Source organism: Metarhizium robertsii (assembly GCF_000187425.2).
Source record: "Metarhizium robertsii ARSEF 23 chromosome Unknown MAA_Scf_5, whole genome shotgun sequence".
Taxonomy (NCBI): domain Eukaryota; kingdom Fungi; phylum Ascomycota; class Sordariomycetes; order Hypocreales; family Clavicipitaceae; genus Metarhizium; species Metarhizium robertsii.
In genome coordinates this window covers 3,646,612-3,670,116 of record NW_011942193.1, presented here as the reverse complement: position 1 = coordinate 3,670,116, position 23,505 = coordinate 3,646,612, and the positions used below count along the sequence as shown (strand labels likewise).

The window sequence follows — 23,505 nt, the reverse complement described above, 5'->3', positions numbered from 1 at the left end:
TTATTGTTAAGCTTACACGCCACACAACAACCTTAACACAACGGGATGAATGAATCTTGGCTGGTCCTAATCGAATGCCTCATCGTGTTTGGGGCTTGTTCAGTTCGCATTCACGCCTCGGCCAGGAAGCCGGGGGCGGCCAGCTGGAGAGGAAATGACAAAAGAGCATGGTCAGCCTGGCCGCCACGACGGAGAGCCCTGCCGGTTTTTCTCGCTCAAAATGATCAGTCAGATGGCATAAAAGGCCAGCCGCGCCCGTGCTGGTCTGTCTCAAATAAAAGAAGAAATCCAGTTCCGTTGTATCATCCAAGACGGCGCCAGAGATTACTCCCGACGTCTCTCCAAGATGACTCTTCACCAATACGACTACGTCTTTGCCATTGGCACCTTCTTTGCCCTGCTTGATGCCTTCAACAATGGCGCAAGTGAGTACTACTCCGCAAAACAAACCGAAAAGCCAAGCCCCCCCAGACCAAGATCAGATCCACGCTACTCTACTACCGTCTTGGCGATGGTTTCTTCATCTGTAGGGGTCCCGTCCAGCTAACCATGCTTCTTCTTCTCTTGGCAGATGATGTGGCCAACTCTTGGGCCACGAGTGTTTCCTCGAGATCCATCTCCTATAGACAGGCCATGATTTTCGGTACCGTCTTCGAAATGCTTGGCGCCATCACCGTCGGCGCCCGTACTGCTGAAACAATCAAGAACGGCATTATTCCCAACTCGGCCTTCCAGAACAATGCTGGTGTTCAGATGCTTGCTTTTACTTGCGCTCTTGCCGCCGCTTCGTCTTGGGTCATGTGGTGCACGCGTCACTCAGCTCACGTCTCCTCCACTTACTCGTTAATCTCTGCCGTTGCTGGTGTTGGCGTTGCTACTGTCGGCGCCTCCAAGGTTCAATGGGGTTGGAATGACGGAAAGGGTCTCGGCGCCATCTTTGCTGGTCTAGGCATGGCCCCGGTCATCTCTGGCGGTTTTGCTGCTACCATCTTCATGCTTGTCAAGTTGGTTGTCCATATGCGCAAGAATCCCGTTCCCTGGGCTGTCTACACCTCTCCCTTCTTCTTCCTTATTGCCGCCACCATCTGCACCCTCTCGATTGTTTATAAAGGCTCACCCAATCTGGGTCTTGGCAAGAAACCCGCCTGGTATATTGCCGCAGTGACTCTGGGCACTGGTGGTGGCGTGGCGATTCTCGCCGCCATCTTTTTCGTACCCTTTGTCCATGCCAAGGTCATCAAGAAGGATCCAACTATTCAGTGGTGGCACTTCATCTTTGGCCCCCTGCTCTTTAAGCGCCCTGCGCCTGAGAATGCCGAACGCGCTAATGTCCCCAACTACGCCGTTGTTCAGCATGACGACGACCTTGAAGAGTCTGCCACCCACTCTCCCAAGCTGACGGTCGAGGATGGACAGGGCAAGGAGCATGGCATCATGTCCACGTCCGAGGCCACCAAGGGGAGCAACGAGAAGAGCCTAGCCAACCTTGAGGCCACCCAAAAGTCTTACAAAGAGCTCGTTGCTGAGGGTGAGGCCCGATTCAACGCTCGCCTGATGAAGAAGCGTGGGCCCCTCGGCTGGGCCATGCGAACCCTACGCGACAACCCCATGGGCGCTGGTCAGATCTACGAATTGCACAACATCAAGATCCTTGCCAAGCGCATTCCTGCCATGGTTGTTTCTGGTCTCTTGTACGGTCTTCACTATGATATCCACGCCGCCCAGACCGGCATTGAGGGCACCCCTGAAGGCGAACGCATGAAGCGCGTCTACGCTGCCGCTGAAAAGTACCCCAACGAAGTCGAGCATACCTATTCGTTTGTTCAGGTCCTTACTGCCTGCACCGCTTCCTTTGCTCACGGCGCCAACGACATTGGCAACTCTGTCGGTCCCTGGGCTGTCATTTATGGTGCCTGGAAGACGGGCAATGCTGCCCAGGCCAAGGCTCCCGTCGACGTCTGGCAGCTCGCTGTGCTCTCTGCCACCATTTCCGTTGGCCTCATCACATACGGTTACAACATCATGAAGGGTAAGTCTATACAGCCATGCGCGTAGTCCCATTTTTGAAACGAACAAAACAATCAGCTGCTGACGTTTTGGCATAGTCATGGGCAACAAGATCACCTACCACTCTCCAAGCCGTGGAAGCTCCATGGAGATGGGCGCCGCCATCACCGTCCTGGTCTTTTCTCAATTCTCCCTTCCCGTATCTACTTCCATGTGCATTACCGGTGCTACTGTCGGCGTCGGTCTTTGCAACGGAACCCTCAAGGCCGTCAACTTTCAGCGAGTGGGGCTTTTGCTCTTCTCCTGGATCATGACCATCCCCATTGCTGGCACTCTTGGTGGTGTTCTCATGGGCCTGTTCCTGAATGCCCCCAAATTTTAAAGCGGCTGCAAGTGGCGTGGTTTTTGCATATTAGCACTTGGGATTGAGTTTGAGATTGTTATATTAGGCATGCAACATGTCCGGAGCATTGCATTGTACCGTAAAAATTGTGTATTGGCATAAATAATACCCGTCCATAAATACAAGAATTCTAATGGTAAACAGGTCTTTCGAGGGGCAGCTTAATTCAAGGTACAGCCTTGACGGGTTGGATGCCTTGATTGTACAACTGAATGGATCCTACTAGGAATTGATTCAGCAATGATGGCTGTAAATTTTACTATTTGTGATGCAATCAACCGGCCTAGGTAAAAGGGCACTGCCGCCGCAGTTCCTATAAGCTTGTGCTTCGGAAGGCGTAGTCCGGTCACTCTGCCGTTGATGATGATCTCGACTTTGCCGTTCTGCACCACGCCGACGCAGCTGTACGTCGTGCATAAATCTGATAAAGAGGCGCAATAAGCCGGCAGTCTTGTTGAGAAAAGAAGAGCAGACTTGTGGTAGTGAAGAGCCGCGCCTTCAGGAGCAACTCCCTGCTGCCATGGTCTTTAGGAGACACAGAAGTACTCCCCAAGCCGATAATAGTGCTGTAATCATGATCATCGGAAGCTTTGATAGGCTTGAAGAAAGCCAGGTGAGAGAAGATCAGGGTGGTTGAATAAAGAAGTTCAAGGGCCGAGGTGAATGACGCTCGTGATTTGAGCATTGTGGGAGGGTGTTTATCAGGTCTGTATTTGCACCCGTTGATTTGATACGCAAATATATTCTGCCACACCTGTCGCCCACTGGTATCGAAATATAAATAATATAGCTCATCCTCGGTAAAATAGAATATATTCTTAATTAAAGCTTTTCAGGTTGAGCTCTTTATGGAAAAATACAGAGTTCTATATAAATAAAGGGCACCCGTAGTAGATAAACACTACTACTACCGAGACAGGTGAGCTATCAATCCATACTTGCAGACGCTACACAACGGGTATATTCGAATGACTGATATCGAGACATCCATCCAAAGCCTCACCTACGAAAGCCTATTAAATGACTCTTACTTGTGGTATGAAAGCGCCTGCGGGCCAAGACGTCTCAATCTCAGTCACTAGCAGGAATACCAAGGAAGGGTTAACGGACGTCTTTCGAGCCTTTATTGATGTCGATGTCTAGAAAGCCGTCGAGTTCACGGGTAGATGGAATTCCCCTCGATTGCACGTGTCATGTAGCTACTGTTTCCTCTGCAAGGACTACAGTAGTAGCCATTGAACTCCCGGCCTGTGGCAGAAGGCCTCTTGAATTCGAAGCCGCCGCAACATGTCATCGCTGTGAATGCTGCTAGATTCAAATCACCAGAACCTCTGTGGCAGCTATCAATGTATTCATGCTATTTACTAGTACAAGTATCGCCGTCCGCAAGCCACACCACACATGTCAAAACTACAGCTACACGCCCCTTTTACCCTTGCGCTATGCATCCACTCTATTGTCCCGGATATAATACAAAGGATAGATGCGGACATCTCCTGTCATGAATGACACACTCCCAAATTGAGGGGCGATTTTACGACCTGGTGTTGCCCGCCTTCTCGGCAACATGGGCGGCCGTCATGCCAGCCATCTCCTCCAGCTCCTCCTCCTCCCACTCGCCGTCGTCGTCTCCAAAGACGCTCTTCCAGGCGCGGCTCCACATGCCCTTTTTATGGAGGAGCGCCAGGATCATGACGCCAGGCAGGTGCCACACGCTTGCCCAGAAGAGACCGCGCGCGCTGCCCTTGTGGCCCTCGAAGCGCCAGAACCGCACGGCCTGGTGGATGAGCCAGGCGTTGATGGGCAGGCTGGTTGCCGCGAAGGACCACTCCGTCACGCCGGCGGCGCAGAGGCCCAGGCACAGCGGGATGAAGACGACGCTGTAGCGGAGCGCGACGCGCGAGTTGCGCGCCGGGTTGGTCCACGCGAGCATGCGAAGGCCCGCGGCCTTGTACTCGTCGCGGATGGACCAGCTGAGGGCCATGAAGTGCGGGAACTGCCAGGCGAACAGGAGGCCGGCGAGCAGCCAGCCGCCGATGGAGGATCCGTCGCCGGCAAAGAGGAGTTCGCGCCACGAGCCGTCGTTGGTGGCTGCCTCGCCCGCGGCCGCCGCCCATCCCATCAGGGGCGGGATGCCTCCTACCAGGGCGCCGACCCAGGTGTTGAATGCGGTGACGGCCTTTAAAGGCGTGTATATGCCCGCGTACAGGACGATGTTTGAGAGGCCCAGGAACGAAACGGTGGGGTTGACACCAAAATACAGGGCGCCAACGCCGGTGGCACCGGCGAGGATGGCAAACAGCGCGGCGATGCGCGGCGACACTAGTTTTCGAACAAGCGGCCTGTTTCTTGTTCGCGACATTTTGGCATCGGTAGACGGCTCGTAGAGCATGTTGAGGGCATTCGCGCTGGCTGAACAGAGAGCCGTGCCGGAAGTCAGGAACAGCAGCGTCAGCGGGCTCAAGCTCGGCGTTTCGGTCATGGTGGGCATGAGCATCTCGGGCACAGGGTACAGCGCATACGGGGCCATGGCTGTGAGCACCACAAGCACGGTGAGGCGCGGTTTCGAGAGCGACAAGAATGTCGAGAGGGTTCGGCGGAAAGAATGCGCTGGCTGCGCCGCGGCAACGTTTGTGAGGATGGTAGATGCATTGGCAGGCAGAGTGCCGTCTGCTGATGACCCAACAGCGCTTGCGGCCTCATCCGCTTGTTTTCGGGCTCGTCGTCGACGATGCGGAGGTAGGTGAGAGCTCAATTGGGGTGTATCTTGGATATTGGCCGTAAAGGTGCCGGTGGTTTGGCTTCTGGCGTGGCGCGCCGAGGTGCATGTGGACGCTGAGGTTTGTCGGAACCGGTGGTTTGAGATGATTGAGTCGAGGCAATTGGATCGATCAACCGCTCGATTCGACAGGAAGAAGCTTGCGGTGGCTAGAGGAGCCGCCAAAGGGCTGCTACCGCTCCGAGGAGCTCGTAAGCTGCCTGATGAGGAAAGCCATCGTGAGGGTTGGCGATTGCCCAGGGCGAGGATGCTGCGAGCCTCGCGTGTGCGATTGAGGATTCGTGGTGGCCGCATATTTCGCCTGCTTCATGTGAGCATGGCGATCTCTCACGAGGCTTAATCCACTTAACCTCGTCGCCAAGCAGGATTGCGTGGGTGCCGCCTTGGGTAGCAGTCGCCTTTTTTTGTAAAGCGACGAGCCGTTGGACATTTTCGGCGTGGTTGATAGGCTTCCTCGATGGGCCGTTGCGCCACGTGTGGAGTCATGTGATGGCCAGTTTGTGAGTCCATGGCACGACTGTTATCTTCTGGCCAGTCCGTGATAAACCGGGTGAATAATGTGTGAAATTCTTGAATTTTACCTATAAATCCTTTCTGTATAGATTCTAGGTTGGCCAAACAGTTCCAATTGTTGCTTGTCTAGCTCGTCTATGCAACATCTACAACCACCCCTCATCGGTCCGGACTCCAGAGCCCCGACTCTAACCACAACCGCAAGACAACACAACTGTTCGGTACATCAAACTCTAGCGACTATCCTGTAGAATCATAGCCTTGAATTCATCTATCCATCTTCAGACTTGATCTCCCAATGGCTTCCCTACTAGATTCCCTGCGGGGGACCAGCCAAGTCGACTGTGATACCATGGACGCAGAAGGTATTCCCGCCAATATCATTCAGCATAGGAGCTCTACTCAGTTTCTAACTGAAAAGTGGCTGAGAAACTCGGTCCATTTGTCGACTGCACTTCCAACCAGGTATTTCTACGCACGGCATCATACTCATCAGCCCGACTCACTGACCCAACTTCACCCGCGGGCAGGCAATTGCCTATTTCGAGCTGATCAAGGCAAACCCCGATACCAGTGCGCTGCTTCACAAGGACCTCATCAACGCAGCTATAGCCGATGCCAGGGGCCGCTGAGCAGTCTCCAAGGCTCGGCTACTTTTGAGGAATTTGTAGTCGAGATCTCAGTAGGTCGAGTTTTCGCCATCCAAGTTCCAACAACCAAAGCCTGTGTTAACCCCGACAGATGGTCAAACTGCAGCTCCGGCTTATACAACACGTAACAGGATTCATTCACGTACAGACGAACCCCAAACTAGCCTACTCCACTGCTTCCACCGTTGAAAACGCAAAGCGTACGCATCCTTCCAGGCCGGCGCAGTATCATGACACACTCACCCACACATGACCAGGCATTGTCGGTATTTTCAAAAGTCTCAGCCATGCAGATCCGAAAAGGGTATGCGTCAAAATCCCCTCCACGTGGGAAGGCCTCCAGGCGTGCCGCATCCTCGAGGCAGAAGCGATCGCGACGCTAGCCACGACCATGTTTTGCATGGAGCAGGCTGCTCTCGCCGCCGCCGCGGGATGCACCTACATCGCGCCATACGTCAATGAACTCAGGGTCCATTTTGAGCAAGGGTACGTCCCGTCCCGTCTCTCGGGAATATGGCGCGTTGGCCCCCCGTCTGACAAACGTCCTAGATATGTCGACGGCAGCAAGGGCTTCGAGTTTTGCCGACAAGCGCAGGCGTATTACGCCAGGCACGCGTGCCGTACGCAGGTTCTGGCCGCGTCTTTGACGTCGGTCGACGAGGTAATGCAGTTAGCTGGGGTTCAACACATCACCATTGCGCCCAAGCTGCTGGGCGAGCTTTCTGCGAGGCGTGCCTCTTCGTGGGGTGCGCCGCTTGGTGCGTACTTTGCTCAGCGTCCGTTGGATAATTGGTGCGAGACGACAGACTGCCAGACTATTCTTGGGGACGAAAGCTCGTGGAGATTGGCATTCACCAGGAGCGGGTTTGGCGCAAGCGAGGGAAAGATGATACAGGCCATCAACTACTTTTCTGACTTTCAGGACAAGATTGAGGACCTGGTCTCGGCCTCTGCTAAACTAGCTACTTAGTTGGACCTAGACGACAATTCCGCACAGCCTTCGCGTGGCCAGTATTACATCGTTTATGGACAGATCATTTCATGGTCTTTATATTATAGGTACCCGAGTCTATATATATCTAGAGACTCCACGGGGGGGCCCAAGATTCGTCAATCCGTACCAGTTTTAGAAAGAACCAAATATACCTGTAAAAACACACATGAAACCCGCCAAACTCCATGCCCGGAAAATATCCCATGTCCCAATCATGACCATTGTGAATGCGACTCCATTCACAGGCATTCGACAGCTTTCAAAAGCACATCCACGCCTTTATCGCCGATATCCCCCTTTCCTCCCAAGAGACTACCAATATCGCTCAGAATTCCCAGCGGAATGTAGCAGCCCGTCTTTGCCTTCTCCAAGCTCTCCTTCAAACGGCTAGTGTGCTCCCAGTCCCTAGCAGCAACCTCTGCTCTCTCAATGACCCGATCGGAAATGCCACACATGGCCGCGCAGTGCATACCAAAACTTCCCTCGGCAACACCATCCTCGAGCTTATACAAAAAAGTAACCTTTCGTTCTTCATCGTCTACATGAATTTGCATTCGCTTTGCTCTAATTTCGGGGTGATTCTCAAACTCGGTAGCCAAGGAATGATAGTGAGTAGCGAAGAAGCCCACACATCCAATGTGAGTTGCGACATGATGTAGAACGGCCTGGGCAACGGCAACACCATCGTACGAACTTGTTCCTCTACCCAGTTCATCAAGAATCACAAGTGAGCGTGGAGTAGCTTCTGATAAAATCTTCTTGGTTTCCGAAAGCTCCACGAAAAAGGTAGACTGTGCGGCGAAAATGTTGTCGTTGGCTCCCAAACGGGACATGATGCGATCGACAGGAGTAAGGCGAGCAGACACTGCTGGAACATAGCATCCAATCTGTGCCATGATCACAGCCACGCATGACTACGGGAAAATTGTCAGCCATATAGTTTACAACCATTCACATGCATAAGAGAAACTTACCATGCGCAGTACGGTCGACTTTCCGGCCGCGTTAGCACCAGTCAACAGGTTGATTTTGGCTTGGTCGCCACCCAGTTTAACATCATTAGGGATGAAATCATCAACAGTGTTGATCATGCATGGATGCCGCAGCTCTTCGAAATCAACAAAGCTGCGCTCCTCATCGACGAATTGGGGTCTGCACGATGGCTGCGCCAGCGAATTCGAAGCCTTGGCCAGACTGACTAGACAATCCAATTGTGCAACAATCTTAATCGCAAGCAGCCAGGTATTGTAGTCAACGTCAAACTTCTGAAACAACCTCGACGCGATTTCTCGGACAAGTTGGGAATGGAGCTCTTCAGCCTCTTGAAGCTCCCTAACAAGCTGGGTGAGCTGTGGAAAGTACCATCGTTTGACGTCCTTTGTCGCGGACATCTGTCGCCAGCTAGAGGGAACTTTGACACTCTTGGGGGTCTCCATTTGATAAATCTCCTTGCCGACATCGGTAAACTTTATCGTCCTGCACTTCAGTTCCCCCTTCTTCTCGCTCAGCAAATCATTCAGTTGGTCCTTGATCTCTTCCATTCTGTTCAAGCTGTCGTCAAAGTCCGGTTCAATACCGCGTGAGGGGATTAGTATCTTGTCTTCTCTGGCCTTTCGGCGATCGAACGCTGTCTTCCAGTACGTCAAAGGTTCTTCGAGATCGGGCATGGATAAAACGAGTCGGTCAACGAGGCCATTTCCTCCTTTGAATGCTTGGAGAAGGCTCATAGTGTATTCTATTTGCTCGAACCCTTCCAGCACTCGTACGAAGTCTTCCGGTTTGCAAGCCCCAGCGTGAACACGGGAGATGAGTCTCTCCAGGTCTGGCATCTTGACGAGCTGGGATGCAAACTGCTCGCGAACCGTGGGATCGGCATTCAACATGTCCACTGCATCCAACCGCTCATTGATCCGTTGAATGTCGCATAAAGGATGAGCTACCCATTGGCGGAATAGTCGTTTCCCAAAGGGAGTTATGCACTTGTTAAGTAGGCTGAATAAAGTTCCCTCTGAACTACCATTCGACGTATTTGAGAACAGTTCTAGGTTCACCAAAGTCTGTCCATCCAAAACCAGGGTTCCATTCTTTTGAATTGGGCTATACTTCTCAAAGTTTCCTTGGGAAAGAAGTGGTCGCTCCAACAGTAGAAACTTTAGGTATGACACCAACCCTCCCACGGCAGACATGACCAAGTCATCGTCCTTGTACTGCTGCAGAACTTCTGGCCAAACATCATCTTCACTCTCTTGAGTGGTGAAGTAGTTGCCACACTTGAGTTCTCGCCTGGAAGTATCTGCATCCCAGAATTCGGTTCCAGGCTTCAAGTGTGTCCAAATCGTGGTTGGGCTGGTATTGTTTTTGAGAATCCGCAACGCTCTAGTAGAGAGATGGGACTTCTCAATCAAAAGTTCACGGGGGCCGATCTGCGCAACAAAGGTCTCAAACTTTGTGAGGTCAACATCGTCAGTAAACCCTGATAGCTGGAAACGTCCAGTGGCAGTGTCCGCAAAGGCAATGCCAAATGCAGGCAAGTCATCAACGACTGACTCCTTGATTGCAACACAGTAGGCAGCCATGTCGTCTTGAAGCATGCCGCCATCAACGAGGGTACCGGCAGTGAGTACGCAAGACAGTTCACGGGAAATAACTTTGTCAGCCTTCTTTCCGCTCCTATCTTGGCGCTCGCGCATTTCCTTTCCAAGATTAGTCTCCATTTGATCGACTCTTGCAACCTTGTACTGCTTTGCAATAAATTGGTTGACCCAGTGATCCAATGAGCTTTCTGGAACCCCGACCATTCGCATATTGACCCTGTCAGTCATCTTGAAGTCGAATTCCTGATGTCCAATAGTAGCGTCGTTCTCATATAGCTCGTAGAACTTGCCCTTTTTGAAGAATACAATTGTATCCCACAGATTCTGTTTAATCTCCCAGTACTGCTTTTCAAAGGGCGAAAACTTGTTCCAGGCCATTGGCGGAATGTAGATGGATCTGGGATCATATTCCGGGTCACTGGGAGCACGCTTCTCCTTGTCCCGAATGTTAGCCAACCATGGGTAGCGATCCTCGGGCTCTTTTGTGTGCGCTTTCTCTTTGCGTTTGGGGTCTTTGGCGGCAGCACGCTCAGCAGGCGTTACGACAGGTCGCTTCTCGGTGGACTCGGGATCATAATTCCATTGTGAAGTGGTTGAAGTTGTAGGAACTTCCGTCATAAGCTCGTCATCTACATCATGGATCGGAGATCCTTGTCTGATGTCTGCGGGTGGTGAGACGTTGGATCGTTTTCGTGCTGTCGCAGCCTTTGCAGGGCGCTTTCGCTTCTTAGTCCGTGGGAGGTCGTCGGAATCATCAGAGGCAATGAAATCTCCCATGTCTGCAAGATATCCATCAGCATCAATCACGGATTCCTAGCCATAGCCCATCCAACATACCATCCTCCTCCTCTTGGGACGCTACGTCGTCTTCGTCAAATTCATCTTCGTCTTTAACAGTCCGACGAGCTCGACCACGCCGAGTTTGAGACTTGCTTGAATAATTGAAGGGCTGTTCTTCATCGGACGATTCAGCATAACTGACAACCTTCTTCGTCTGTGCCAGGATTGTGTGTTAATGGACAAATCAAGCTGTCTGGAGGAGGGCTGTTGAAAGCCTCGTCCCCGCGAAAAGGATCAGAAATGCTCACCTTTCGGGTTGGAGTGCCGCTTTGGACTGCTTTCGGGGTCACATCGTTTGTAGACCTCGTGCGTGGATTCATGGTCGTTGGCGACAGCAGGGCGCTACTGGTGGTCTTGGTGGCGGAAACAGGATCAGCATTCTCCTGCGAACTGGGCGGCTCAATGGCGTCGCTGCTAGGGACAGGCGTAGAGAGCTTCGTCGATGGCTTTGGCTTGGGCAGAGAGTTGGCTTTGGTGGTCTCCTGCAGACATGAAGAATGTTGAGGATCGGGGGAGACCTTGTCACGAGCGGCAGGCGAGGATCTGCCGACGGGTGATGACTTCTGGAAGAAGCTCATGATGGAGCGCTGTTTTGCTGATGCAGAGGCAGAGGCAGAGCCAGTTGGCTTAGGTGCCGGCTTCGCAGGTGTGCGAGCCGTGCTCGAGCTAGCCTTATCGCCTGCCATGGTGATTCTGATTCTCGAGTCACGTCAAACGCTGAGCATCTACAGGCAGGATTGCGAGTGCGAGTCGGGGTGCACGGGAAATGATGCAAATCATCAATTGGATATGCTTGGCAATTAGAAAGAGATGAAATGAATGCAAAAACAAAAACAAGCACAAATAGATACTGGTAGTCTTGAGAAATGGTAATTAAGTCATTGGGATGAGAATGAGAGAATATGATGATAGGAGGCGACTTTAATCCTGGTGGGATATCAGGGACCAATTCGCGTCGCGTAAGGCGCGTCCCGTGTAAAGTGGATAGGAGCCGGGGTTGCGCCTGCCCATTCATCCTCCGCATCGGCGTATAACGCTACCCTGTAGATGTAGAAACCTTGAATGTTGGATGAAAATTAAAAATCTGGTGGCAATCAAAGGCGTACATGGCGCAGATTTGGCTATTCCAACTTTATCACCGTCCAGCTACGTTAATTCGTCGGTTTTTGTTTTAACGACTCTGCCAAACCTGGAAGCCTCTTACAAGAGGTACTAGTCTTCTGGAGTCGGCAAGACAAAATCATCGTACCACGACAGACTCACAACGCACATCTACAAAACCCTAGCAACCCGAATAAAAGCGAATGCTTTGCTAACAAACATCCTCCTCTTTGTATCTGCGCCAAGGTCTGCGCTTCAAACTCGTCGTCTACGGACCTTGCCAAGAATCCAACTCACCCAATTCCCAACGCACAAGAGACACACAAACAACCAATATCGAACCCCAGTGCTATGCCCTGCCCTCAGATTCTTCCGTGACTCAGTCCATATCCGCCTCGCACGAGGCTCACTGATTTGATCATACGCCTCCACCGCCCTGGCCAGCGACTCGTGAGACTGGCACAGCTGTTCCGCCAAATCGCATGCGTCGGAAAGGGCTAGGTTTGCGCCGAAGCCGGCAAAGGGACTCAGGGCGTGGTTGCTGTCGCCGATGAAAACCACGGGCACGTCGGAAATATCGCCGTGCCGAAAGGGCTGCTTGTCTCGGCCGTTGATACACAAGACGGACCCGGGGTCGGTTTGCCTCGTCATTGTAGGGAACGGCTCGTGGAAGATGTGACCCAGCGCGGAGGCCTGGTCGACCACCGCGCGGCGCTCCTCCTTGCCTTGTTCGCGCGTGAGCTCCTTGACGGGCTCCGTTTCTAGGTTGCCGACCGCCCAGATGACCGTGTTCCGATCTACAGGCGATATGAAGCATGTCACGCCCGTGTTGCCCATGACGAAGCCCCAGTCCTTGTCTACCGGGCTGGGAACGCCCTCTGGGAATGTGGCCAGTCCTCCTCGCAATACGGCACCGATGTACTCCAAGTCATCGTGTGGACGGAGCACTCTTCGTATTTTGCTGTTTGCCCCGTCCGCGGCGATCAAGACATCACATTCGGTATGGGTTTCTCCAGCCTCTTTTCCTTCCCTGATTTCCCTCAAGTATACGCGAAGTCTGCCATTGGGAGCCTTTTCAACATTTACGCATTGCGTACCCCATTGGATGCTGCTGTTTTCAAAAGACTCCCACTCGTCTGTTAGAATGCGCCTGAGTTCCTTCCGGACGATGCGAATACTGGGCGTAGGCAGTCCTGCAATCGGCGGTCGCTGTGAACGAAAACGCTCGCCCCAATCTGGGCTCCAGATAGTAAACGATCCAGAGCCGTCTATCCCAGAAACAGCACTTGAGAAAACAGTGTCAATGATGCCCATCTTCTTCAGGGCGACAAGCCCGCCGGCGTCGCTGTATCCTGATATTGAAAAGGTGTAGTTTTGCCCTTGTTTCCACGCGTCCGAGTCGGGGCTGTCGCGGTCATATATGGTGACGGTAGGTTGCTTTTGGCCGTGCTTCCATTGTTTTCGGAGGTCTATTGCAAAGGCGAGGCCGGCGATGCCAGCACCAGCTACAACGATGGTCTTGCCAGCCAGGAAATGCCGACCTTGGTCAGACTTGGCCATGGTAATTTCCTCTGCTGGCAACTGGGAGTATCCTCGGGGTGTGTAGCCCTTGAGCTCAAGGGATTTAGATCGGAATAGTTTCTTTGGGTGTAGAGGAATGGGCAAGGACAAAGAGGTCTTTTATACAATGACGGAATGGCTATGTCTTCGAGAAAGGGTCCAGAGTCACCAAGAAAGGCATTTCGTCAAATCAGCAGATACCGCCGCATGAAGTTACGCACCCGAGGTGTAGGGTTACACCAGTAAATTCATTGGACGCCAGACATGTCCCCTCACAGCAGACAAGGCTCCAGTTATGTGCCAAGGATGAGTGTTAGTTAATGTGCAAGTTTCGGGGATGGATAATACATATATGACTACTGAAACTCTACTTGAAAAGAGGCATTGATAATTCACTACAGGGCTATACGGGGGGCCTCGACAGCCTCGTAGAGAGACGGATACAATGTTGGACCCGCGAGCCGCCAGGTCAGACTGGACGAAGGAGAAAGAATTGCGACGCCCTTTAGTATAGAGACTCGACAAGACCGGAGACACATTGGACACCCTTGTCTTTTTGGCGCTCAAGTGAATCCGTGGTAACGGTTCGGGAGCGGGACCTTCAGATGACAGATGCCGTCTATGTGTGGTGCATACACGTACTTCCTAATTGGGCACGTTCTAAACTCGTCCGCCATTCGAGTCGTGCCCCGAAATATTTACCAGCATGTCTCTTATTCCTCGCCGTAGTACCATGTCAACGTGGCTTTGTGGGTCGTACGTTAAGCGAAATGGAAGCTTTAAAAAAGAACCTAGTCCGACAATCACGGTAATGGAAAATAGGGTATTAGAAGCGCCACGTTGAGATGCTGCCAAACTCAAGGGTTAGGAACTATATCCAAGAAGAAATAATTTTTGCACACTGGACACAGATGTCCAGCATTCCCTTCCTCTCCGCATGGTCGCGTTACATCGTGAATAAATATGTGTAGAAGGTGGGGTCCTTGTCATTAATACAGAAGTAGGCCTCCAAATTAAACAGAGGCCATTCACAACTGTCAACGGCCCGGTGCAGCTCCGATCCCAGATCCATCGACATGAAGTGGCCAGTCATCTGCCAGTATCTACGATTCTATACCAGTAGCCATAACAGCGTCGTTTCGCTTCACGGATCACGCCCGTATCTTATCTCCATGCAAACGCGACGATGGTGTTTCTCTGCATGCAAGTCCTGGGTCGGACCACAGTGATAAACCAGCAGCTTTCTAGAGCGTATACCCAAATAAGATCATCGTATATTTTGTCTAATATGTCAGCGGAATCATATACTCTAGGTTCTTATATACATTGTCATGCAGAAAAATGTACACGCCTCCCCGCCACTCGCTGAAACCGTATAGGAAGGCCTCGTGGAATCGAAATCAGAAAGGATGCGGTATGCTCGTTTCCGCCACCGGATTCAAGGACGCTTGACGCTTCTTCCTGACACACAACCAAACTCTTGTTCCTATACAGGCGTGCCGGGAGACCCGTCGTCCAAATTATAGTCAAACGCAAAGTCTCCAAACTGAGACTTCATCTTGCCCGCGCACGACTCTAGATTCCATGCGAAAGCGGCATCCGAGATGGCAATATCCGCAGCGCCAAAGTCATAGGCCACAAGTTTATCGCGCAGTTCGACGCGCGGGAAGCCGTTGTATGAGATGAGCGCCGACTTCCACCAGACGTGCTTGTGGTTCTCTGGCGGCTCGTCGCCGGCACCCATTGAGAAGCGGAAATAGTGCGTCCCGATGGCGCCGTCCTTGTTGTACACGGCCTTCATGTGGTTGCCCTCCTTGGGGATGTCCTTCCAGAGGCGCGCGTCGTATTTGCCGTGGGCAGAGACACACCCGAACTGCGGCACGCCGTTTCTCGTCCACACTTGCAGGTGCTCCCAGTCGTACTGGTGGCCGATGCAGATGCGGTCGCCAATGTCCTTTTCGAAGAAGTAGTCGTATAGGTACGCGCACCAGCCGTTGTTGCAGCGTTGGCGGGAGTAGACGTTGCTGTGGTCCAGGTCGTATTCGTCCCGGCAACCCTCCGTGTTGGTTTCATGGCGGGATCGGCCTTGGTCGATGTGCCCGTCGGGGCCGATGGCAGGCACGTTATAGCAGCTGTCTGTGTCGAAGTCGAGCGCCGGCTGGAACTTGAGATCTTCTGCCGTTGCTCTTTGGGGCAGAGGGGGAGGAGGGTTCTCGTCGAATCCCTTGTCGTCGCAGAGACCCTGGATTACAGCTTGTCTGGACCCCGGGGGAACGACGAGGTCTGGATGGCCTTGGACGGTTAAGGAGTCATTCAAGGCTAAATTTCTGGTTGGGAATTGTCTTGTTGCAAGGGCTAGTGCGCCGGGAATGACAAACAGAGACCTCATGGTGTGCATTATGCGCCGTGAAAACGTCTCAACTGTACCAATGATGTACAACTGGACGAGTAGTAGTAAATACGAAAGAAGTACCAGTACAAGTAGAATCAGAAGCAAGTGAAGGCAAGAAGCTTGTCAAAACTAAAGTGACACAATTGGCAAAGGAGACGGGTATGACCCCTTAAATTCACGACGACTTCAGTCTTCCCAAGGAATCTGTGTCTCGCGATTCTTATAGAAGCGCGTGCTGGGCCCCCGTGACAACAAAATACAACTTTCAGTATATACAATGTCTCAGGGGGTAACAATGGCTTGTATCGGCGACGGCCTCGTTGTAACTCGAGGTAAGCCGCGCGCAAGCACGCCTTTATGCACCAATTTGCCTCCCATGATGTGTTTTAAGCATGCAACCTCGTGGCGACTTAAAGACGGCGGGCTGATATAGCGTCGGTTCGTGGCCAGGGTTCAGAGATCTGCTGGCGAACAAGAGTGACGACCCGAGATTCCTGGCCGACCTACGGTGCAGACAAAGTCCCATAATCCGCCCGATATCAGCGACATCTGCACGGGCCGAAATCCTAGTATAGCGCGTAGTTCATGATAAGGGTGGTTCGGTGCAATCCCACCGGGGTCAGCTCGGCTTCATTGTGGTGATCTGCAGGGCCGGCAAGCCAGTCCCTTTGTTTGCAACGGTATTTGTCGTGAAGTGGAAGGTGAAGCGTCTGGTGTCTTTGGCCTAATTCCAATAGCCCTGCAACTCTGGGTTGACCGGAACCAATGAGGTAGCCATTTCGTCAAGCGTGTTCAGCTGACTCGGAGCGTTGCAATCCAGAGGAGGGCCAGTCGCATATCGAGCCTAGGCCGAGTCCGTGTCCAATACTTGTCCAACCCCTGGAGAGTAGCTTACCACTGCCTTGGAAGCGCGAATTGAGTGCCAAGAGTGCGGCTGCGAACTCGTGATCGGTTGGTGTATGAGCGAATGATGTGACCGAAATGGAGTGTCAGTCGACTAGGAGAGATGGACAAATATTAGTTGGAGCCCAAGGTGCCGGCTGTCGCCCCTGAACAAAATGACAATCTCACGAGGATAGCTTCACCGAATAGCCGAATTCTATCCCAACGATGGGCACAACCCAAGGCGAACAAGAAGGGCCGATGTAAACGTTGAAGTTGTGCCGGCTCGGAACGGCTAGCAGTTGGACTCCTGCGCAAGGTCCCCCGTTGACATTCTCTCTGCATAAATGCGAAATGCCAATCCATTTTCATCGTATTTGTCTCCCTGGGCAAACATTTGGGGATATCAGAACGACAAGTCTGGAATGGCACAGACTGCCGCTTTGCTGTCAACAGGTCAACTGGCCTGATATGGCTCGGTTCCAAAGTTTCGTGAAACCACCGAACCAATCTGGTGCACTGGATTGCTCACCAGCAGCCACTGGCACAGCCCCAAATCCGCACCCACCACATCCAACAACAAATCCAGAAATCCGCACATACACCCCGCATTCACACAGGGTCCACCACCCCGCCAAGTTGGCAAAAAAAAATAACCATCGTTCGATGCTAAACTCTGCCAATGTGTCAACTCTGCCCCTTCGTGAGAGTTTTGTACCGCGGCCGCAAGGGACTGACATAGTCCCGAAGCAGAGAGAACCATGGCCTCTGAACTCGCCGCCGCGCCAGTCCTATCCACGCCCGACGACCACCTTCTCGACGTGCCCGCCGCCGAATCGCTGCCAACGTCAACCCTGCCAGACGATGAACTGCGGTCGACGTACGAAATCGGCAGCACGGCCAGCCAAATCCGCCAGGCGGGGTGGAGGAGGATTGCGCTCCAATTCCCAGACCACATGCTCGTCGACGCGCCGCGCGTCGTGCAGCTGCTAGACGCCCAGCTGGCCGACGACACGGCGCGGATTCACATCCTGGCCGACACGAGCTACAGCGCGTGCTGCGTGGACGAAATCGCCGCGGAGCACGCCGACGCAGAGGTCGTGGTGCACTATGGCAGGGCGTGTCTGAGCCCGACGAGCCGGCTGCCCGTCATTCACGTCTACACGTCGCGCGGGCTCGACCGCGGCGCCGTCGTCGCAAAGTTTGGCGCCGAGTTCGCCGACAAGACGAGCAAGGTGGTCGTCATGGCGGACCTGACGTACCAGGACCACGTGGACGCCGTCGTGCGCGGGTTGAAAGAGTCCGGGTATACAAACGTGCTGGGGACCAGCGTGGCCCGGGATCCCGCGGCCGTGATACCCAACCGGAGGATCGAGGGGCCAGAAATGACAGACGAGGCCGCCCGGTCGCATGCGCTGTTTCACATTTCCGACCCGCCCACGTCGTTGTTGTTGGCGCTGCAGACTCGTTTCGCGTCGCTGCACGTGCTCTCGACGGACTCGTCGGCGGCGGTGACGGTCGACAACCCGACGTTGAGGGCGGCGGGTCTTCTGCGTCGGCGGTTCGCCCGGGTCCTGTCCCTGGCCTCCGCCGGCGTGGTGGGCATCTTGGTCAACACCCTCTCCGTCTCGAATTACCTGGCTTCCATCGACCTGCTGCGGAAAAAGATTGCGCAGGCCGGCAAGAAGAGCTACACGGTTGTGGTGGGCAAGCTGAACCCGGCCAAGTTGGCAAACTTTGCAGAGATACAAGGCTGGGTGGTCGTTGGCTGCTGGGAGAGTGGACTGATCGAGGACGACGTTGGATACTGGCGGCCCGTCGTCACGCCGTTTGAAATGGAGGTCGCACTCATGAGCGAGGAGGAGAGAATATGGGGTGGCGAATGGTGGGGAGGCATTGAAAAGCTCAAGCAGGAAGCCGAGGCTTCCCAGGGGGGCCATGCCTCGCAGGGACAAGATGATTCTGCGCCAGCAGAGGAGGACGACGTGGATGGTGGCGTGGAAGGGGAGGAATCCCTACCGCCGCAGTTTGACTTGCGGACAGGCAAGCTCATTAGTCACAGCCGGCCGATGCAGCTCACTCTGCGGGGTTCTGGCACGAATAATAATGGCAGCGAGGGTATCGAGGCTGGAAATACTAACCGAGGACAGTCCAACGCTGTGACAAAGAGAGTTGCTGGCGAATTGGCCAGTATCAACGGCGTAGCCAGTCCTGGCGCTGACTATTTGCGGTCCAATAGGACATGGCAAGGCTTGGGGACGGATTTCGACCAAGAAGCGAGTACGTTGATAGAGCAAGGTCGTAGTGGAGTTGCAAGGGGTTATCATGTGGGTGAGGATGAATCACGGCATTAGGCGACTGTAGTTTATGATACCAAGGATATTCGAGACGTTTCAATGAATCCATTGCATAAATGAGACATTTGACATTGCATATGCGCCAACGTTTATGTTTACATTCGATAACGCGGCAAAGAAAAGCATGGGGTATCCAAGCATCCACACAAGATCCATACACCGACTATAGACAAATATGTAGTCCAGAACGAACAAAATGCACCGCAGACATCTGTTTTGCGCGCAATACCGAATGTTGCTTCCGAACTATAAGCGGGCCCTCAAAGGCGTTTCGTTGACGCGAGAAGACAAGAGCGAGAGGGGAGGAGGTTGTTGCCAAACAAAGGGGATCGATAGCAGTAGTCAATTAGAACATTCCACCATATCCAGGTCCAGTCTCCCAGAACACAGCCACAGAGCATCAAACACAAATGGATTTCTCTCGGCAGTCCTTCGTCAGACGCCAGACATGAGACGCAACATGGATGTGTATGGAACCGTCAGCTGCCGCACTTGCGGCTTTGCATTGCCATACATGGTCCATACTGGAGCAAGCAAGCTGCGGGGCGGCGGTTGGTTGCTTCGTTTTGTCAAACTCCAGGCACGGCATGCTCTGAATTCATGATTCATTCGCCAAATGGGCTCATCTATTGGCCGCGGCAAATCTCATGACTCCAGTGGCAGGTTATTGTAAGCGCATGTGGCACAGGACTCCTCAAACGTAGACTCGGCGGTGAGAATGCGGGCTTCGGTGGCTGCTGTGGCGGGATCCACCAGAACGGCTTCGGCTACGGTGACGATGGCTGTGACGGCTGGAGTGGTGGTGGCGGCGCTCTACAACATATGCGCCGCGGCCTTCGTAAGCCAGGTGGTCGCCGTGGCTAAAGGCGGCAAGAGCCGTGGTCGCGAAGAAGATGATGTTCATAATGGCAAACGCCCAGCTGGCCTTGAGCATGGCGCAGGGCTTGTCCGTCTCCCAGCCCCAGTTGGGGACGGGGATGTGATTCGGAGCAAACCATACGGAGCTTGAGTCGGGGTTGGAGCAGCTTGCGTCTGCAATTCCTCGCATTTCATAAACGCCGGCAATGAGAGCACCCATGAAGCCAAGGTCGACCAGACATATGAAGCGAGCGTTGGCAGACGAGCGGTGGTAGCTGAAGAGGGTGAAGACGGCCCAGGCAAGGGCAAGAACGACAAGAATAAAGAGGATGAGGATTGAGTCGGGGGTCAAGGCATTGTGGCTGATGAAGATGTTGATGAACCAGGCGAGCATGCCCATCGGCGGAATCTGGAGACGCGGGTTAGCTTAACTAGCGGACGCGGATGGATCATGAGGCGATTTCAAACATCGGCGGCGGCTTACCAGAGTGACGATTTGAGAGATGCGAGTGCACACAAAGACTAATGCGAATATCATGATGGGCAAATGGCTCCAAGGGACCCAAGTTGCGTCTGGAGGTTTGGATGACGACACAAAACAACGTGGCAAGGTGGGATGTCAGGAATGCACAGAGAGAAAAGAATCAAGGCGGGGGGGGATCACCGACGAAAGCAGACCTATTATAACAATCGAAGTCGATCTACTCGGTGAAAACAATAAACTAACTAATTGGATGGGCTGGTTGGCTGGGAAAGGCAGGTTGCTCTAAATGCAAGGGCCAGAATGCGCATAGATTCGCCAGACCTTGTCTCGTCCTGGCGGCCTGCATGGATCAACGATACAAAAGAGGTGGTTGGGCGTGCGATGGGATCCACCCGCTCATGCACGTTTTCTCTGGTAAAAAGAAGCATGTACATACAATACGAAGCAAGCTCCAGCTGCGCGCACCTGGGTCAGGCCGGCCGGAAGCACCGGGCATCGTGCATTGCTTTAAAGAGTAAACGCAATTGCCAACTGCCAAGATACTCAGAGTCGATTCAGCGAAAGATGACTGTCAAGGTACGGAGTACTTTGCGTCCACATGGCAACTGTTGCGGCCCAAGCCTGGGACAAGCTTGGAGCTCGAGCTCAGGGCTGGCACCAGCATCAACCTTGGGGCTTCGGGTGTGATGGGTGGTCCGGCGGGGTAAGATGACGCACGTCCGCCCAAAACCAGGGAAGGAACTACGGAGGTTTGCCGTTGGGATGCTCAGTGAACAACAGGGAAAGAGGCACCGGGACGGAGCCTGACTAGACGCAGTCAACAGATCAAGTGCATGTATCAGATATACTAGTCAATATGCATTGCTTTGCACCTTCCAATGTTGTTCCTGGAGGTGTTGTTCCCGGAGCACCAGTGAAGCCACAAGTGCACTCAATATTGAAGCGCCTCGTCTTGTTGATGCAGTAACCCGCTCTACCATCCAGGTGACTAGGCCCCTGGTTTCAGTGGGGCCATGTCCCAAAGTCCAGAGAGGCTGGCGCATTGAAAACCGGGAGGCTGGAAGGGCCAGGCGCCACAAGCCGGCAAAACATTGAAACAACCCCAGTGCCGCTTGTTGTACCTCAGAAGCTTCTGTGGGGCAGAAATCGATCTGTGACGAAATGATCCAGGAACAGGAACATGCAAGTCATCGTTGCTGTTGTTTTTATAACCAAGTACGGAGTATTATTGTTATTACCCACTCATAAAAAACTGGGGTTCGGTCAGTTCCATTCTGCTCATGTTCGAAGGTCCGGCTAATAATGAAGAGAGTTCTGTCCAGCTCCATGCAAGTGCTTGAATCTTGCTTGTCTCGTCTCATTAACCTCCCTGGCGATACAATACAGTCTGCGGCAGAGTGCGAATCACGATTCACTTATGAAATGTAGTATATAAAGTATAGGGCGTGATAGCCATGTATATGGTCCAGTCAATACTTTTCGTCCGACACGGTCAACGTGCGCCGTCTCCAACATGGATCAACGCCGGGGTGGCGCTCACTGTCTATCAGAACACCATCGTAATAAACATTGATCAGTCGTGTCGTTGGAAAACTCAAAATCAGAACCAGCGGGGCTTTGATTCTGCGTTATATGTCGACGGTACATTGATAGATTTGCCCCGAAGCTCTTTGCTCTAAGCTGGCCAATTGGGTAGCCCTAACCCTAACCCTGTGATATGCTATCTGGGAAAGTTAGTAGCTGGCACCCAAGTACAAGCTTCTACTCCGTACGCTTCCAAAAATAATAGTCCCAACTCAGAACTCTTCAGGAACCAGATTAATCCCTAGATCAGACACCACACAATGAAACCCGAATGGGCACACAAACCGGGGCTCTTGTGACAACCCAGTGGTCCTGTTAGAATAACCCGCAGAGAAGCAGAGAAATAATTCACGACATAACCTACCAGACCGCCTTTCATATAATTTCGCGACTTGCACATCAATCGTCAGGGCCTTATCGTGCAACACCAGGCACCGAAGTCCCGGGCCATTTCTGCCAGGGAAGGTATGCGAGGGCTTCTTTTAGTGGTTGTTCAGCTGCCCTTCCGGCACACAACGTAATTGGCTGCCCATCGCGAGTGAAGCGATACCATCCTGCAATGGGAACAACGGCCCCGAGAAGCCTAAACGCCACCTTTTGGACGCGCCTCGTCGGTGGGCGGCCTTATGGCGTTGACGGCCAGGCAGCGAAGCGCCACAGGCGTGAAAAATAAAAATCGTGAACTCGGGCATGTATATGAATTCTGGTGAGTTATGCTATGCCGGCTCTTGTCAAGCTGGTTACTCTTGAAATCATACAAGACACACACTTGAGGCTTTGGAGCGGCGTTGGTTTTCTCATCATTCCATTAGCTCAGAGGACTCTACGTCGACACGACCATCATTCTGTTGCACACTCTTATATCCTCAAAGTTAACCTTACCGTCATGGCCACCGCCACGTTTGCGGAACCACTGCTCACCATTTCCGCCATGTCTCTCTTTACCGAGGACCTGGCGGCCTCCAAGGCCTTCTATACGGATGTTTTTGGCGCGCGCGTGCTCAATGAGGATGCCGAATCGTGCGCCGTCAAGTTCAATAACCTCATTATCAATTTGCTTGCGGCTTCTGCAGGGGAGGAACTTGTGCAGCCGGCCAAGGTTGCGCCGCCCGAGGCTGGTAAGCGGTTCCAGCTGAGCATCTGGGTGGATGATCTTGATGCTGCCATGGCGAAGCTGCGGTCCAAGGGGGTCACCTTCTTGTCGGGCCCAGAGGTGAAACCTTGGGGGTTGAAGACTGTGACGTTTGATGATCCGGCCGGACACAACTGGGAGATTGCGCAGGATGTTACCAAATAAATGTTGAGTGTGTCGAGAATGACATCACAGTCGGCATATCTCGGAAGCACGACTCCATGTTGAAGAAAAATAAAAGGGGGGAAAGAAAAGACCACATCGAATATTATTTGTAGCCGAATCTTTTGAAATCTTGAAGCCCTGACAAAACTGTCCCCCGAAGTCATGAACCAAAAAAAGGCCTCCGTTACCCATTTCATCGCATAAATTTCA

General features: G+C 52.9%; 9 protein-coding genes across 9 annotated transcripts; 4 read left to right on the top strand and 5 right to left on the bottom strand.

The window, feature by feature from the left end:
• Window positions 1-346: 346 nt before the first annotated feature.
• MAA_06879 (Phosphate transporter) lies at window positions 347-2,389 on the top strand (the record flags this gene model as incomplete). The annotated part of the gene is made up of 3 exons (XM_007824877.2): window positions 347-425; window positions 572-2,029; window positions 2,106-2,389. The coding sequence occupies 3 exons, from the start codon at window positions 347-349 to the stop codon at window positions 2,387-2,389; spliced, it is 1,821 nt and encodes a 606-aa protein (XP_007823068.2).
• Window positions 2,390-3,944: 1,555 nt separating this feature from the next.
• Window positions 3,945-5,483, bottom strand: MAA_06878 (UbiA prenyltransferase family; the record flags this gene model as incomplete). The annotated part of the gene is made up of 1 exon (XM_007824876.1): window positions 3,945-5,483. One exon carries the CDS (start codon window positions 5,481-5,483, stop codon window positions 3,945-3,947), a length of 1,539 nt encoding a protein of 512 aa, XP_007823067.1.
• Window positions 5,484-6,054: 571 nt separating this feature from the next.
• On the top strand, window positions 6,055-7,322 carry MAA_06877 (transaldolase; the record flags this gene model as incomplete). The annotated part of the gene is made up of 4 exons (XM_007824875.2): window positions 6,055-6,384; window positions 6,501-6,552; window positions 6,610-6,838; window positions 6,902-7,322. 4 exons carry the CDS (start codon window positions 6,055-6,057, stop codon window positions 7,320-7,322), a joined length of 1,032 nt encoding a protein of 343 aa, XP_007823066.2.
• Window positions 7,323-7,585: 263 nt separating this feature from the next.
• On the bottom strand, window positions 7,586-11,466 carry MAA_06876 (DNA repair protein; the record flags this gene model as incomplete). The annotated part of the gene is made up of 4 exons (XM_007824874.1): window positions 7,586-8,260; window positions 8,321-10,719; window positions 10,778-10,934; window positions 11,029-11,466. The coding sequence occupies 4 exons, from the start codon at window positions 11,464-11,466 to the stop codon at window positions 7,586-7,588; spliced, it is 3,669 nt and encodes a 1,222-aa protein (XP_007823065.1).
• A 670-nt stretch (window positions 11,467-12,136) lies between these two features.
• On the bottom strand, window positions 12,137-13,441 carry MAA_06875 (Monooxygenase, FAD-binding protein; the record flags this gene model as incomplete). The annotated part of the gene is made up of 1 exon (XM_007824873.1): window positions 12,137-13,441. One exon carries the CDS (start codon window positions 13,439-13,441, stop codon window positions 12,137-12,139), a length of 1,305 nt encoding a protein of 434 aa, XP_007823064.1.
• Window positions 13,442-14,927: 1,486 nt separating this feature from the next.
• On the bottom strand, window positions 14,928-15,830 carry MAA_06874 (Necrosis inducing; the record flags this gene model as incomplete). The annotated part of the gene is made up of 1 exon (XM_007824872.2): window positions 14,928-15,830. The coding sequence occupies one exon, from the start codon at window positions 15,828-15,830 to the stop codon at window positions 14,928-14,930; it is 903 nt and encodes a 300-aa protein (XP_007823063.2).
• A 1,646-nt stretch (window positions 15,831-17,476) lies between these two features.
• On the top strand, window positions 17,477-19,069 carry MAA_06873 (Diphthamide synthesis, DHP2; the record flags this gene model as incomplete). The annotated part of the gene is made up of 1 exon (XM_007824871.1): window positions 17,477-19,069. The coding sequence occupies one exon, from the start codon at window positions 17,477-17,479 to the stop codon at window positions 19,067-19,069; it is 1,593 nt and encodes a 530-aa protein (XP_007823062.1).
• Window positions 19,070-19,766: 697 nt separating this feature from the next.
• Window positions 19,767-20,468, bottom strand: MAA_06872 (uncharacterized protein; the record flags this gene model as incomplete). The annotated part of the gene is made up of 2 exons (XM_007824870.1): window positions 19,767-20,339; window positions 20,415-20,468. 2 exons carry the CDS (start codon window positions 20,466-20,468, stop codon window positions 19,767-19,769), a joined length of 627 nt encoding a protein of 208 aa, XP_007823061.1.
• Window positions 20,469-22,884: 2,416 nt separating this feature from the next.
• On the top strand, window positions 22,885-23,295 carry MAA_06871 (Glyoxalase/bleomycin resistance protein/dioxygenase; the record flags this gene model as incomplete). Its single annotated transcript, XM_007824869.1, has 1 exon — window positions 22,885-23,295. One exon carries the CDS (start codon window positions 22,885-22,887, stop codon window positions 23,293-23,295), a length of 411 nt encoding a protein of 136 aa, XP_007823060.1.
• Between the last annotated feature and the right edge of the window lie 210 nt (window positions 23,296-23,505).